General features: G+C 41.0%; 1 protein-coding gene across 9 annotated transcripts; it reads right to left on the bottom strand.

Annotated features, from left to right (window-relative positions):
* Positions 1-651: 651 nt before the first annotated feature.
* On the bottom strand, positions 652-15917 carry LOC110506553 (cell cycle progression protein 1). 9 transcript variants are annotated; one of them, XM_021586254.2, is made up of 12 exons: positions 15781-15917; positions 13098-13190; positions 11372-11486; positions 11036-11121; positions 10726-10933; positions 10381-10476; positions 8132-8461; positions 7979-7990; positions 6811-6929; positions 3523-3648; positions 1861-3221; positions 652-1767 (listed from the first exon to the last, which is right to left on the bottom strand). In XM_021586254.2, the coding sequence occupies exons 2-12, from the start codon at positions 13155-13157 to the stop codon at positions 1578-1580; spliced, it is 2703 nt and encodes a 900-aa protein (XP_021441929.2). In that variant the 5' UTR covers positions 13158-13190; positions 15781-15917; the 3' UTR covers positions 652-1577. The 9 variants fall into 9 exon arrangements, with proteins under 9 accessions (XP_021441929.2, XP_021441930.2, XP_036819927.1 ...); XM_021586255.2 differs by having other exon boundaries at positions 13098-13168; XM_036964032.1 differs by lacking the exon at positions 15781-15917 and adding an exon at positions 13577-13991 and having other exon boundaries at positions 13098-13168.
* Positions 15918-16586: the final 669 nt, after the last annotated feature.

Below are 16586 nucleotides of genomic sequence, written 5' to 3'. Positions count from 1 at the left end.
GGATGTATTTGGGGTCCATGTCAGTGTCTTCACTGTGGCATTCCGTCTCATCAACTGCTTCCTGGTCCAGACCAGCTTTGTCCCGGATGAATACTGGCAATCCCTCGAAATCGCACATCTTATTGTTTTTGAATATTCTTGCAAAAATGTTCTTGAAAGTTTAAGCAGTACCCTTCTAATAACCTTTTTGTGGACAATAGGCTGTGCATTCTGCTAAATCCTTAACTTCACCTATGGCTATTTGACGTGGAAGTGGACAGCAGATATAAGGTCCCAGCCCTGTACACAGGTCTGCTTCACCAGCGAGGCACACTGGATGTCATGGGTCACCTCCAGACCCTGTGTTACAACAGTGATCCTTCAACCCCTCCACTGCCTGAAGCCCTCTTTCTAATGCCCTATCACTCTACACCTTTCTACAGGTACAGTCCATTTTTGTGGGCTTTTGCATGAGTAAGAACTGTGGCATGCTTATAGCTACCGAGGCAGTGCAGTAAATATTCAATATACATTTTTGAAGTTAAATCAAAATGGATCTGCAATGTAATGGAATAAATTATAATTAAAACTGAATAACAGATTGATATTTTAAACATTGAAAATAATGCAACACCTAGCCAGACAGTCCACTATGTTAGGGGGGAGAAGCAATCAATATTCACTTTTTTCATTTATTGGGAAGCTGCAATTCATTTTCAACAGCACATCTGTAAATGAAAGGAATTAAATCAGCCTTAATAAAACAAGCCATAGTTGGAATGTTACTGAACAATTTAACGACAACACAGTTGCACTTTATCTCACCATTTTAAACAAATATGTAACGTAGCAGCAAATTATAGAAATCGACTGTGGAACCAGCTTGCATTCTTGCAAGTATTTCTCAGTGGTTTTGCTACTTTTAAAGTTTTACTGCACACAACAGTATCATTGTCAGCAATTGTTTAGGCCATCATCTCACAATTATCAATTTGTCACCTTATTACAATTTGGAATTTAAATTCAAGTGTATTTGTCAGTGCATAACTTCTCAATGCCACTGACAAAATGTGTATTTCTTTCCATTGTTGGATCCATCCAATGAATCATTATTCATTCACATTAGGCCTACATTTAGACAATTAAAATGGTAATAGATTATTATTATTTTTTAAACAAGGCCCAAAAATAAGAAATGTGCAAATTACAGTCAGTGATGGCTCTTAAAAAGAACATGAACATGTAACAGCTGACCTGATGACAATGAATGTGTACTACAGAGTTAGCTACTGTCAGATTTACTAAACATTCCCATGTTTCTTGCTGTAGTTAGTCATATTTATCATTGCAGCAATAATTTTCTTTGTGCGCATGAGATTAGATTGCAGTCAGATACACCACCATTGCTACTAACCTAAGGATTGCTTACACAACACAGGAAGCAAGGGGACATTCGGCAGCATTAAAAGAACATTGTGCAAAATCACAAAAACAGAAGAATAAGAAGTGAAAAGGCTTTCCATCAAACACATCCTAAATAGCCTTTGCAACTACAATATCAGCCATTATAAAAACAGATTCATTAGGTAAGATTATTCTCAATATTTGGGATCAAAGGGCATAGGACCCAACTCTATTTTTACATCAGCCATGTGTCTGTCTGTGTTCCGTCCTGCTCTGCTCCACTTCCTCTCTCTTTGTGACCGGGGCCGGGCCCTCTGATTGCGCTGCTGGTGCTTGGCTAGTCTTTCTTCTTTAGTATCCGTATTTGGCACTTCAAAGGGTCTACTGTGAGTTGGCGAAAAGAAATGTCAGAATATGGTAAAGCACAACATTCACAAGATCCTATTGAAAAAACAGTTATGAAAACTATAAACTTACCTTGACCCATAACGTTGTGAGTAGGTATCTCCAAAGAAGTGCCTGTAGACATACTCATCAAGATCTTCAAAGACGTCATCGTTGTGGCCATGGTACTCATCCATGTCCTCCAGGTAGTCTTCCACACCACTAACAAAGTCTGTGAACAGCATCTGATCATGGATGAAGACGCCGTTGTGAAAGAAATGTTTAATAAAGCTCTCCAGCTCAGTCCAGTGGTGGAAGTGGTCAACCTCCTGCTGGAGGTAGCTGTGAAGCAGCTGGTTGAACTCATCTGCTCTTATGGGGTCCATGGCTTTGTTGAAGAGGCTCATGGATTCTTGGTAGGCACAGTCGAAAACCCCAGAGCAACCTTTGGGCACTCCTCTTTGTTGTTGCTCAGCCTCTGGGTCCTCCTCAACTTTACCCCCTGACTTCCGGGTGTTACGGTGTGCCTGGAAAGAGTCATCAGTGGATTTACGAGGGTGACGATGCAGGGGCTTGTGGGTTCTGGGCTGCCATGGTTCCTCCTCTGAGTCCTTGTTTCCATGGTCTCTATGATGCTCCGGCTGCTCTGTCTTGGCTTCCTTCCTCTCATGAAACCTCCGATCGTGAGGCCGGTAAGTCTTGTCCATCATACGCGAAGCAGAGTCCTTGAAGTGGCGGAAGGTGGATTTCACAGAATCAGAGAACTTCCTCAGATTCTCCTTCACAGCCTCTTTGGCTTTCGTTATCTGCTCTTTGTGATGGTGCACAAACTCCTTGGTGGAGTTCTTCACCGCATCAAAAGTGTCTTTCACCTTCCCTATCACGCCATCCTTGGACCTCTTGACTTTGGCCTGCTTGTCTCCCTTGGCCCTCTCCTCTTTGGTTTCCACATAGAGCCTCTCCCAAAGGTCAGAGCGCTGCTGCTCAAAACTCAGCTTCTTCTGCAACTCCATGAGCCGTGACTGCAGCTCCTCTGTCTCCGGGTCGATCTCTCCTCCAGCCCTGGTGTTGCGGCTGCTCAGCTGCTCCCTAAGCTGGTCAGTCACCCTCCGCTCATTATCCAGCTCCCTCCTCAGTGTCTGGGCCTCAGCCATCAGGGCCTCCCTCTGGCTCAGGAAGCTGCGGAGGCGCTGCGTCTCCTCCTCCAGGTGGTCCTTCAGCCTCTGGTTTTCAGAGAGTATGGAGTCGGTCCCGGCCCCAGTCTCCTCCAGGTCTCGGATCTGGGAGCGCAGGTTCCTCAGCTCCTCCTGAAGGGTGGACAGGGACTCCTCCTCACGCTCCAGGGAGCTCTTCAGCAGCTGGTTCTCCACCATCAGGTGACTCTGCTTAGACTCAATCTTAACCCTCTCCTCGCCAGTCTGCTTCAGTTTCACGACCAAGTCTTCTTTCTGGGCCTTGTTTCAAAACAAAAATACATAATTTGTTATGCATCCACAAAGGAGTATTAGCAAAACACTTAACATATGAACAACAAGGGGAACAGTTAGGCCTCAAATTAATAATGAAGATGGTTAACAGTGAAACGATGACAAAATACAATTTCTTCAGTCAGACGAATAAATGACAAATCAATTAATGGTGAATTTTGTTGCAGCATTTGAACCTTTATCTTTAGATATTAGTCCACCTTAAATTTATATGGAAAGACCCACCACTAGTGTTAAATTTGAACCGTAACCTGTACTTGCATGTTACCTGTAGCTGGGCCTGTTTGGATCTGAGATCCTGGTTCTCTTTAGTAAGCTTGTCCATAATCCCTGTGAGGGACAGCATCATGTCACTCTTGTCCTTTAGGTCTTCTCTCAGACTCTTAACCACGTCCTAAACGTGTGGAAACAGCATCACCAAAGTGAGCAAATGCATTGCTATAAAATGAGAATACACTCTTAAGCTTCATCTCACGCTACAGTTAAGTGGAGTGTCAAATGGTTCTCAAGGGGGCAAAAAGCCATCAAAAACAAATCGTAGAGAATCCAATTTGTAGAGAATAGTCACGTAACATGAAGAGTTTAAATGTGAAATCACAAATATAGCTGCGAGCAGCAATATGAACGTGGTCACAGGATGATAAAGGAGAAAATATCAGTTGGATAACAAAGAAAGTTCCTACATAATAAAGTGCTATCTTCCTTTATGTGCAATCACTGAAAGCATTGAGAAGAAGATTTCAAGAATTTTTATCATTAGCATATGTGCATCTTTTGGTACAGTGTGGCCATATTTGAATGCAGAGAAAAAACAACTATTAAAAGCCTTATGTCTAAATACAAAATCTGGAGTGAATCTGATGTATGGTTCATGAGGAGAATATGCCTGCAGATGATTTTGTGCATTAGCATTACATGACTTGAGATATCAAAACCAAATTCAGTGTGGTTCATCTTCATGATAGCAATGACAAATTTCAAGTTGCTAGACCACTATGGAGTATATTTACACTGGTTTAAATGGACACATAATCCGAATTTGACCAATCCCTTCGTCTTTCTCAAAGTAATTTAAGACATGTACCATGGGCTTACTTTCCAGATTTGGTGTAATTTGGTCCTATGGTTCATGAGAAGAAGATTTTTGAAGTATTTTAAACCTATTTTAGCATATACGCATCTACTGGTATAGTGTGGCCATCTTTGAATGCAGTGTTTACTTACTCTTTTGAGAGACCACATTTGGAGTGAATCTGACTTTTAGTCCATGAGATTTGACTATTTTAAGCATTAGCTTTAAAAAGAGTCAAAAGTTAATTGTTAAGTTTCCTTATTATTTTTTGAAGATATCAATGCCAAACTTAACATGGTTCATCATGATGACCCTAAAGTTAAGTTGATAGGCGATTTTGAAGTGGATTTACATGGACACGTAAAATCTGATTATCAATAACTCAGCCATCTTGTAACCAATCCCTTAGCTTTTCTCGAACTAAGTTAAGAGATGTACCATGAGCCTACATGACGAATTTGGTCTTAAGTTTCCAAAATGTTCAAGATGGAACAAAATCTATGCTGACGGACTTTATGGGTCCTTGAGGCAAATTTGTTCAGCATAAAGAAAGACACCTACATACAACGTTTCAAGTCTCTAGGTTAAACGGAACGGAGGATATGAGGGTTTAATAAGTGAGGTTGCTTAACTTTTTATGGCTGCAGGGGCAGTATTGAGTAGCTTGGATGAAAAGGTGCCCATTGTAAACGGCCAGCTCCTCAGTCTCAGTTGCTAATATATGCATATTATTATTAGTATTGGATAGAAAACAATCTAAAGTTTCCAAAACTGTCAAAATATTGTCTGTGAGTATAACAGAACTGGTATTAGAGGCGAAACCCTGAGGAAAATCAAAACAGGAAGTGGCTTCTATTTTGAAAACTCCATGTTCCATAGCCTCCCTTTGCTGGATTTAAAGGGATATGAACCAGATTCCTTTTCCTATCGCTTCCTCAAGGTGTCAGTCTTCAGACATAGTTTCAGGCTTTTATTTTGAAAAATGAGCCAGAACTATGACATCGCGTCAAGTGGTCACATGAGTTTTGCTCACGCATCAGAGTTTGGATAGGTATTGCTTTTCCCTCTCCTACTGTGAAAGACATTTGCGGTTGATATATTATCGATTATATATTTTTAAAACAACCTGAGGATTGATTATAAAAAACGTTTGACATGTTTCTGTGGACATTATGGAAACTATTTGGAATTTTCGTCTGCGTCGTCATGACCGCTCTTTCCTGTGGATTTCTGAACATAACGTGCCAAACAAACTGAGGTATTTTGGATATAAAAATAATCTTTATGGAACAAAAGGAACATTTGTTGTGTAACTGGGAGTCTCGTGAGTGAAAACATCCGAAGATCATCAAAGGTAAACGATTAATTTGATTGCTTTTCTGATTTTCGTGACCAAGCTACCTGATGCTAAGTGTACGTAATGTTTTGTCGTGTGATCGATAAACTTACACAAACGCTTGGATTGCTTTCACTGTAAAGCATAATTTCAAAATCTGACACGACAGGTAGATTAACAAAAGGCTAAACTGTGTTTTCCTATATTGCACTTGTGATTTCATGAATATAAATATTTTTAGTAATATTTATTGAATGTAGCGCTATGCTATTCAGCAGTTGTTGATGACACTTATCCTGTTAGTGGGATTGCAGCCATAACAAGTTAACACTGCCACCTTTAGGCCTCTAATTTCGTTGGGCCAAATTAGAAAAAAAGTTACCAATCAAATCTTAAGTTATTTGACCAGGTCAAGAAAAAATAAATCTAAGCATAACAATAGATTTCAGTGTCACTGTGAAGCCCTAAATATAAACCACAAAAACAAGGATAGGCTACACAGTATAATATAGGTGGCTTGCAATGTATTTCAATACAAGGACCTCATTGCCTAAAGAAACATATTGCTACTGTATGTCATATCAAAAACTATTTGAGATCAGTGGAAAATGTAACAAAGCTAGATAGTGTTTGACCACTTCCTTTGAGGCATAATTTGCAAATTAATTAATTAATTAAAACATCCTTCCGTGTGGTGGGTGGTGAAGATACATTATTTTGCGAGCAAGTGGCTCTCTGGAAGGAGCAATAGTGTGCTTTAGTTGGGGCATAAGCATACTTACCACAGAAGTTAGATTTTCTTGATGAGTAATAGTGAAATGAGTGCTCACTGAGCATTGCTGTAAAAGTTGTGGATAGATCAATTTAATATTGAAACGCTTAAATGTTCTTCCTAAAATATGATACTGATAGTTCCAAATGTGGCGTTAGGACTACTGGCACTTTAATGCCTGAAATCTGCATGTGTTCTGTCAAAAGAATGAGAGAATTCTATAGCTGAAACAAAGTTCACCAACGAAAAAAGAAAAACCCGTTTCTAAGACAGGAAAATAACATGTATTTTGTTTTATTATGCTAATTTATTTGAGAAGGATAGAGGGAGGTGGCTTATGATACCTAAATGTATGCATCAAGAACTCTTTACAGACCTTGTTGATGACATTTGGTCCTTTATGACACTGAGGCTGCAGATCTCTCGAATGATCAAGGTCGTTCACTCCACAGATCTTCTCCACATTCTTCTGCCTGTCCTGAACCTGTACTGTGCCTGTGTTAGAATGAAATATTAGGCATTCCCTTCATTTTCCGTAAGCATAGGCATGATTCACCAGATGATAATACACATTCAAGAATAGTAACACAGAAGCAGAAAAAGTTGTGGGAAATGTCCACGTCATGTTAGGTGCAATAAAAAGGGTTCCCACTCTTGGACAAACAAACATTTTAAGACTTATCCAATTAGTTTCCAAGATTCAAAACTATTTGGTGACATTGATCAGCAGTGGCAAAATGAACTCAATAACATCAATGTGTTATTGTGTGTATTGTTGACTTATGACCACACTCGCTGGCAAATTAGAAAACCTGTGTGGGGTGTAGGTGTTGGAATTCCCTGACCCGTGGGAAATTAGGAACCCATTGTTACCTCACCAAAGATGATGGCACAAGAAAGTAATATACTACCACACATAAAAACAGAAAATAAATTGACTTACATTAAACAACTGTCCCATCATGAGCATCTGGTTTGTAGTCAACTCACAAAATGTGGCACACCTCTGATTATGTTTATCAGTCATACTCAGAATGTCACCTTTCAGCCAGCTCTGAGCTTCCAATAACATTGGAAAACTGATTGCTTATTGACCACAACCCAGATACTGTATTACATTTTTACATTTGAACCATTTAGCAGACACGCTCACCCAGAGTGACTTACAGGAGCAATCCGGGTTAAGTGCCTTGCTCAAGGGCACATCGACCCTCTTAACCACTAGGCTACCTGCCACCCTATGACTAAATGATGTTTCTACACATAACAAACATTCTGATGAGGATGGATTCAAGAAGTCAACAGAAGCACTGTAATTCTCTTTTCACTATCTTAATAGGATGTGTATCCTTTCAATATGATCAAATATATCTATGTAGGCACTAGACATGCTTTGCATAATCCCACTAAACACACAGGTTTAGTTTGTGCTATTCAAAACTAGGATGCGGTGATGACACATAACATTCACATGACGTTATCATGACTTATGCACCTAAGCAAGCTGAGTTAATTACCCTCATACCATCCACTCCATACTGTACCTTCAAATTTTCCTAGAACACAAAACCAACACAAGTTAAAACTGCTAAAACAGCCCTACTCGTGAATTCCTTTTACCAATGATTCCATACTTATAATGAGCAACATTGAAATTCTTCATCACATATTTACCAATACTTTCCCATGATGCTTACCGTAGAAGTGACCAAAGCCCATGCTGATGGCGATGACGAGGGCTAGTAGGATACATTTGTTAAGGGTGCTGCTGACATGGCCTTGAGGTGGGGGTGCAACGCGAGGTTCCTGCTGCACCTCCTCCTCCTGTACCTCCTTCTGCTCCTCCTCTAGAGTCTCCTCTCGGTCACTGGGGCCAGACTCCTGCACCTCCTCTCCAGGCTCAGCCACAGAGCTAGTGGTGCTCTTCCTCACCCTGCGCCTCCGCACTACTGGGGTGACCTGCACTCCTCCCTCATCCTCACTGCTGCTGCTGGAGTCTGCAACCACAGGCTGCTCTGCAGGGAAAACTGCAACATACACACACCCACACAAATAATAATTAGTGCACTGAACCATAATTACAAGGTAGACATGTAGGTTGACAAGCTTGTAAATCATGCGTATGCTGCTAAAATCATTAACAGCACATTGCTACTTAAAATATGTTTTAATTGCCCTCATTGATCTAGTAGCAATATATCATGTCTCCATTCAATTCTAATTAAAGAGACTGCCCCTAAAAAGCTACTTCTCATTTTGAAAACGGCCTATGTGGCATCGATGAGTCAGAAGCAGTTATTCTACTATCAAAATTGACTACAAAGTGTAAATGGGATAATTTTGGTCATAAAGTCAGTCTCGTCCAAAACAATGATTTGCGAGATGGGAAAAAAATGTATGGGTACCATAACAGTTTTCCTTGGGTTGGGTATATTTCAATCCTGCCCACAGTTGGCAGCACCAAGTAATCATCAGTTCAGCGCTCAGCTGCAGGCGACCCCATCGTAATGCCCATGGTCAATTTGGTTTGACATGTGACATCCCTATGGGGCTATTTAAGGACCATCAGTAAATTACACAATGTACATGGGACAATATTTTAAAATGTCAATAGCTCCAAATGTACTTACTTAAAAACCTCAAACCTGCAATAAATTGTGGAAATTAAAATATTGAAAGCGTTGAATGAGAACTAAAAGATGTGAAACATTAAAATATTTTCCCATTTACAGTAATTTACTGATGGCCCCTAACTAGCCCTAGAGATAAGCTATTCAATGTCAAACCAACTTTGCCACAGCGGCACACCAGAGGGTGAAGCTAATTGGCTAAATAAGTTGGCTAGCACTAACTAGCCTAGGCGACATCAAGACAAGACCTGGTTAGCCTTTCAAGTTATCTAGAAGGGTGAGTGATTGTATATTCACTCTGCCAAAACAGTACACAAACACTTGCCACGTGTGAACACACACACACACACACACGCAAGAGAGACACACATTAAACCACACCCCTCCAAGACAACTCTTATTTGGCTTTGGTCATGCCTGCTGCATTTCTCAATGACCAAGTCGAAAAACTAAACGAAAATCAGGAAGTTCAGCCCCCCTTTAAAGCCTATACAGTTTTTTTTTGTAAAGTAGGGCTCTCCAACCCTGTTCCTGGAGAGCTACAGTCCTGTAGGTTCTCAGTCTAGCACACCTGATTCTAACAATTAGCTGGTTTAAAAACCAGGTGAGTTACAACTGAGATTGGCACAAAAACCTACAGGAGGGTAGCTCTCCAGAAACAGGGTTGGAGACCCCTGTTGTAAAGCTAGGCTTCATGACATTGGTGCACATTCAACTGGGGAAACAAAAAGAATGCTTTAGTCTTCCAGAGGAAATGCCAAACCTGTGAAACGGACCCACATTGCTGTGAAAATTTGATTATGTTTTGCTTAACAATAACCATTGATTGCAAAATCTGATTAAAGACATCCCTCTGGTAATAGGAGAAACATGTAAACAACATGCCTCAGTATCAAGTTTAATCTAGGTTACATGACCACAGAGGTGACCCGTAGCCTAAAGTTTAAAGAGAAATACAGGAGATCCAGACTAACAACTAATCTGATATACAATTTTTCTGAAATAAAATGTATTATAGGCTGAGCTAATTATACATCAGGTATATCAGTCAAACCAATGACATTTAGGCAAATCATCACTGGGGCAACTTCCAGTTGTTAAGCCTATAAAAACACACATCATGCAGAAATACCACGCAAGTGTTTCGTTTCACACATTTAGTGGCAGTTGCAACACCCTTCAAAAGAAGCAGAACTTGTTTACATCATCGGACAGAATTTGCCCTGACAACAGCTTATCAGGTTTAGGCCTGCTACACTGTGTTGAGCAAGACAAGCAGCACACTATCATATTCACACCAGTCCAGTTTATACCACCTGAGAGAGGACAGCTGCCAGACATCTGCCCTTTCAGTTGGCAGCCCAAGTCCCACAGACTCTGTGGAAGCTTCCAGTGGCCCATCATCAGCCTGGCTTTAGGACAAGGGGAAGGGGAAAGGGATAGGAAGGAGTGCTTTGTTGGTTTCTTCTGTTTGTCGTCATGCCCTATCTGTTCTCTTATCCACTTAAGTTGCTTGATCATCACCAGACCATCAAACCTTGCATGGAAACATCTCTAACTTTGAACTGCGAAGATAAATACAAATGTATCTAAATTCTCCAATTTACCTCATACTGGAATTCATTGAAACATCCCCTAAAGGGTGTGTTGGTTTGCCCTACCAGTCTCTGCTGCGCTGAAGGTGTACTGGCTGCTGGAGGAGGTGCCCAGGTAGAGCTCCTCACTGACTGCTCCCTCTTCCTCCTCCACCGCCTGCTCATCCCAAGGCCCGAGCTCAGTCTCCCTAGTGTCCCCCAGAGTCACAATGTCAGAGTGGTCACTGGAGGAGCACAGAGTCACTTGCTCGTCCCCGGCCACCTCACCTCCAGCCTGCAGAGGATATTCCACATGGTTGGCATAGGGACTGGAAACATAGCGACATGGGAATCATACAAATATACAGCTGAAGAATGTTTTGTTTTTATCCCTCACCTCAGAAGCAGACAATATCTCATCTAAGGTTTCTTCTTTTAGAGTGGCATTAAGAGATGACTCACCCCTCTCCTCAGTGAACTCAGCTGAAACACATTTAGAGGACATTTAAAATTTGAAGAAAAGTTGAGTGCACGTCATCTACTGTGAGCACATAACATCCCAATACAGCTATAAATGTGTTTGATTACAGATGGTTAAACCAAATTATGTAGTTTTTCTGATACATGTATATTACAATGTTGAAACAGTTTAACCCAGTCATCTATAGTTTTTTTTTGTAATAGGCCTAGATATTTCATTTGTCATAACAAGGCATATGGTAACTCCTCCTACCAGAGAGAGTGGTGAGTTGGTCCTGCAGCAGCTCTGGCTCCAGCACTGCACTCTCTGGGAGATCAGATCCACATTCCAGGCCGTTCTCTGGCCCCAGGGCCTCAATATCTGAACCCTTAGAAACAAACCTATTATATTAGCCTACCACATTTTAGACAACCCTACATGAAGGCATACTATGACCTCCAGTTCACAGCATTAACCCTCAGACCTTCAAATTATTCTAGACAGTCGGCATAATGGCATTGACTGCCATAAAGGCACTCAAGAAGTAACTAGATGACATGAAACTTTGAATTAGCCAGTCACTGTAACAGTCATATCTATAGGCCAGTCCCATTAGAGTGCACTGAGGAATTAAGGCCTCTGGTTCCTAGTAGAGGTCGACCGATTGTGATTTTTCAAATGACGAAACCGATACCGATTATTGGAGAACCAAAAATGCCGATACCGATTGAATCGGACTATTTTTATTTATCTATTTGTAATAATGACAATTACAACAATACTGAATGAACACTTATTTTAACTTAATATAATACATCAATAAAATCAATTTAGCCTAAAGAAAATAATGAAACATGTTCAATTTGGTAAGAAAGCTAACGTTTCAGTTCCTTGCTCAGAACATATGAAAGCTGGTGGTTCCTTTTAACATGAGTCTTCAATATTCCCAGGTAAGAAGTTTTAGGTTGAAGTTATTATAGGAATTATAGGACTATTTCCCTCAATACCATTTGTATTTCATTAACCTTTGACTATTAGATGTTCTTATAGGCACTTTAGTATTGCCAGTGTAACAGTATAGCTTCCGCCCCTCTCCTCGCTCCTCCCTGGGCTCGAACCAGGAACACAATGACAACAGCCACCATCGAAGCAGCGTTACTCATGCAGAGCAAGGGGAACAACTACTAGAAAGCTCAGAGCGGGTGACGTTTGAAACGCTATTAGCGTGCGCTAACTAGCTAGCCATTTCACTTCGGTTACACCAGCCTCATCTCGGGAGTTGATAGGCTTGAAGTCATAAACAGCACAATGCTTGACGCACAACGAAGAGCTTCTGGCAAAACGCACTAATGTGCTGTTTGAATTCATGTTTACGCACCTGCTTCTGCCTACCACCGCTCAGTCAGATACTTTGATACTTGTATGCTTGTATGCTCAGTCAGATTATATGCAACGCAGGACACGCTAGATAATATCTAGTCATATCATCAACCATGTGTAGTTAACTAGTGATTATGACTGATTGTTTTTTATAAGATAAGTTTAATGCTAGCTAGCAACTTACCTTGGCTTACTGCATTCGCGTAACAGGCAGTCTCCTTGTGGAGTGCAACGAGAGAGAGGCAGGTCGTTATTGCGTTGGACTAGTTAACTGTAAGGTTGCAAGATTGGATCCCCCGAGCTGACATGGTGAAAATCTGTCATTCTGCCCCTGAACGAGGCAGTTAACCCACCGTTCCTAGGCCATCATTGAAAATAAGAATGTGTTCTTAACTGACTTGCCTAATCAAATAAAGGAATAAAAAAAAAAATTGGCAAATCGGCGCCCAAAAATACCGATTTCCGATTGTTATGAAAACTTGAAATCGGCCATTCCGATTAATCGGTCGACCTCTAGTTCCTAGTACTGGACTATTGGTCCTAAAAGTGTTAGCTGAGGTGCTCAGGCTGATGGGGAATCAAATAAGCACTCAGGTAGAGTCAAAAAGACTTGACTTACTTCATTACTTATGATAGTCCACCCACAGGAGGACTCTGTGTCACTTGAGCTCTCTGACATGGCTCCGCCAGCTGGTAAAAACAATGGAGCACACTGTAAAAAATGCATTAGGAATTTTTATTTTTTCCACAAGAGGAACATTTGAATACTCAAATGCAAAATGTATAATTCTGCATAAAACCACAGTTCACTGATATTACATTGAGATAAGACAGTTCACAACAACAGTACACAGACATTGCAGCATAATGCATGCCTCGTTGACAGGGGAATGTCTAGCTCTCAAAAACCATTAATCTCCATATGGAGGGTTTTCAGCCATTACATTCGCTCACATTTGGATCCATGTCAACTACAATTTTGACATTGTTTTAACGTTTAGAAACGTCAATCATCACTTTCAAAACGGTTTTCTAAACATATGCCCCTTGTCTTTCATGTCAGCGAGAACATTTATCAAATAAAAAAGATACACTTACTGTAGCAGTTGTGCACAGATTCATACACTGTGTGTGCCTCCAGTTGACGAACTACACTTCCTTCCTAGTTAGCTTACACCAAAGATTATGGATATACTGACAATACATGCGTCTCCCTAACAATGGGAGCCGTTGTCCACAAAGCGGCAAGACGGGCTGTCTAGCTTCTATCTATCTGTTCTTTGGGTTGGTGGATACATCTCATTATTATAATACTTTTTTGACTATTCGATGAGGGTTGTTGACTTTAACCACCTGTATTCAATAGAGAGAAATGCTATGCTACTAGCCTCATGCCATGACTATGCATAGCCATCTTGAGACAACTCGGATATAAAGTGTTTTTTCTCTCTCAAAGTTGCCAGTGTTGTGTCGAAAATATCCCCCTGCCAGAATCCCCCCTTCTAATTTCCTTAATTTTGTGGCTAGAGTCAAATACTTTATATAGAACAAACTTCAAGTCAGGATAGGCAACCGAAATTAATCATTAATGTATGTGTTATATTAAACATAGAGGGAGTCAAATGTTGGCAAGCAATAAACATTTCAGAACAACTATGGCTGAATTATTATCCTTACACTTTCAAAAATACTAGTCGAATAAGCCATGGGAGATATGACGAATTTTGGCAAAGAGATGTATTTTTAGACTAATACAAATAAGTAGCGGATTTAAGTACGGGCGACATGGGCAGCGGCACCGGGCGCTGAAGAGTGGGTTCGCCCAGGGCGCTGTACAAGCTAGAACCACCACATACACAACAGCAGACAAAAATGCTTTCTACTACTAAGATCAGTGAAATGTAGGCTAAATTGACAACGGCGTGGAGAGCAGAAATCTGAACGAGAACAAGTCGCAGCAATGAAGAACCCGAAGGGGGGAAGTATTCTGCCAGGAGGGGGATTTTCGGCACAACACCGGATTATCCACGTGTCCTACTTATATCAGTACACTCTTAACATACACTCTGTACAACTTATGCGTATATTCGAGAAAATAAGACATTAGTTTATTTGTTGACCAAATTCGACAGTCATTATTGACCTCCATACAAAAACTCATTGCTTGGTGAAAAAACACCACCTAAAGGAGGGAGACAGATTTTCTGCCGAGTTGGACATCTCTCTTCCTCTCTGCTAACACACACAGGTGTTCTGAACACGCTAGACAGCGGGTGGCGAATTATGTCTTCCGTAAACAAGCGCTCGAACGTGGAGATATGGCTGTGTGGGAACACTAACCCTATAAAATGTGTGTAGTAATTTACATTTAGTTTAAAATAAATAATTTTTCACTGATATGAAATATACGTTACATATTTCCAATACAGTACCGCAAGCGATGCGTGTTCATGTTTAGAGTAACTTAACACAATTCCCCCGTCAGAAGATACTATCGTCAATAGGCGCTAAAGTAGTTTGCGTCTATGAATGGTAGGGGATGTCATGTGACCCCCTTTGCTGGTGAATGATCGCACCAATGCCCCACTTTTGGGGATATCGAAAACTGTTTATGTTTCCCTGTATGGGCATGATCTTTTTGCAGCAGAACATGATAAAGAGTTTATACAGCTTTCAGAGTACCCAGTAGTGGTTGTGTAGAATGTGGGTTGTGGGGGGCAAATGTCAACCCCACCACAACATTTTGGAATACTGTTACTTTGCCACCTAACTGGTTTACTGGTGAAGAAAAAAACGAAGCCAAGTGAGTATTGTTGATATTATTTCAACAACCCGAGTTTGGTGCACACGGTTCAATGCATGGGGGGCCTTCGTAGCTGCACTGTGCAGGATTGCAATGCTGCGATGTCGCCAGCTAGCTAGCCAACTACAGTTAGCACACGAGGAGTCCAATCCGCAATCGATTAGTCAACAAATGGATGTCTGAATAGATAGCTATATATATAGATAGCTAACGTTACATATGTAGCTATGTAACGTTATTATATGCACAATACTAACAATTTTCATAAGAAATGACAATCGGGTGAAAATGCGAACTGAGGGGTGTTTTCTGCAAACAGCTGCTAGATAGACTGAAATTTAAACATCTTCTTGCTAGCTACCTAACAGTAATAGCTAGCCACTCGCACAGTTAGCTACTAGTACGCGTTAGTTTCTAACTTATCCTACTCTGTAACGACAAGTAGTATGACTTACAAACTACTCTAACCTGACAAAACACCAGACAGTAATATCATTACCCAGTAAGTTTCCAACGTAGAAAGTACGTATTTCTGCAAACGATTCTTGATATTGCAGTCACAATTGCGCTCTCACAGCTTCATCGATTTCAATTCAACAACAACACAATCAGCGTCTCGTCAGCAACACTAAAAATCGTACTTCCGGATCACAGAATTTCGAAAACGTTCTAAATAAAAGTATCCCATGTAATTGTAGAAACGTGTCAATAACCTGTATTTATTCATGATACATGAAAAATAACTGTTTAAACATTAACAATGAAGGGGGCAGGCAGCAGGGTAAGGTCAAGGAGGAGAGAAGGGGGCAGGCAGCAGGGTAAGGCCAGGGGGAGAAGGGGGCAAGCAGCAGGGTAAGGTCAGGGGGAGAAGGGGGCAAGCAGCAGGGTAAGATCAAGGAGGAGAGAAGGGGGCAAGCAGCAGGGTAAGGTCAAGGAGGAGAGAAGGGGGCAAGCAGCAGGGTACGGTCAAGGAAGAGAGAAGGGGGCAGGCAGCAGGGTAAATTCAGGGCATGCTCAGAGAGGACACAAAGACCTCTGGATTATTCTGCTATTTCAATTAATTATGTTATGCAGCACAATGAAAAGAGTGATAATGCATTTTTGAAGGAAGTTGCCCAAAATCTGCAATGGTCAACTGCTACAAAAAACACAAAGGATTAGTGTCGGGCTGCTTAAATGGAAAGATGAGAATTTTGATATAGGCTTGTGTTATGCAGCTAAAGGAAGGTATAGGAAGGGATAGTAAAGTGGTGGACACTGGTGTTAATCAGGTGCTTGAATTAATTGAGTCACAGGAAGGAGTAG

Source organism: Oncorhynchus mykiss, chromosome 26 (assembly GCF_013265735.2).
Source record: "Oncorhynchus mykiss isolate Arlee chromosome 26, USDA_OmykA_1.1, whole genome shotgun sequence".
NCBI classification, from domain to species: domain Eukaryota; kingdom Metazoa; phylum Chordata; class Actinopteri; order Salmoniformes; family Salmonidae; genus Oncorhynchus; species Oncorhynchus mykiss.
Note: the sequence above shows the minus strand (reverse complement) of the source record. Positions and strands in the feature narration are given on the sequence as shown.

Excerpts from the sequence above, each read along its gene's own strand:
- LOC110506553 (XM_021586254.2), bottom strand. The coding sequence starts at position 13,157 with ATGTCAGAGAGCTCAAGTGACACAGAGTCCTCCTGTGGGTGGACTATC. Across the intron at positions 10,934-11,035 it reads AGATATTGTCTGCTTCTGAG|GCTGGAGGTGAGGTGGCCGG; the intron begins GTGAGGGATAAA and ends TATCCTCTGCAG. Across the intron at positions 3,649-6,810 it reads GACCAAATGTCATCAACAAG|GACGTGGTTAAGAGTCTGAG; the intron begins GTCTGTAAAGAG and ends CCACACGTTTAG.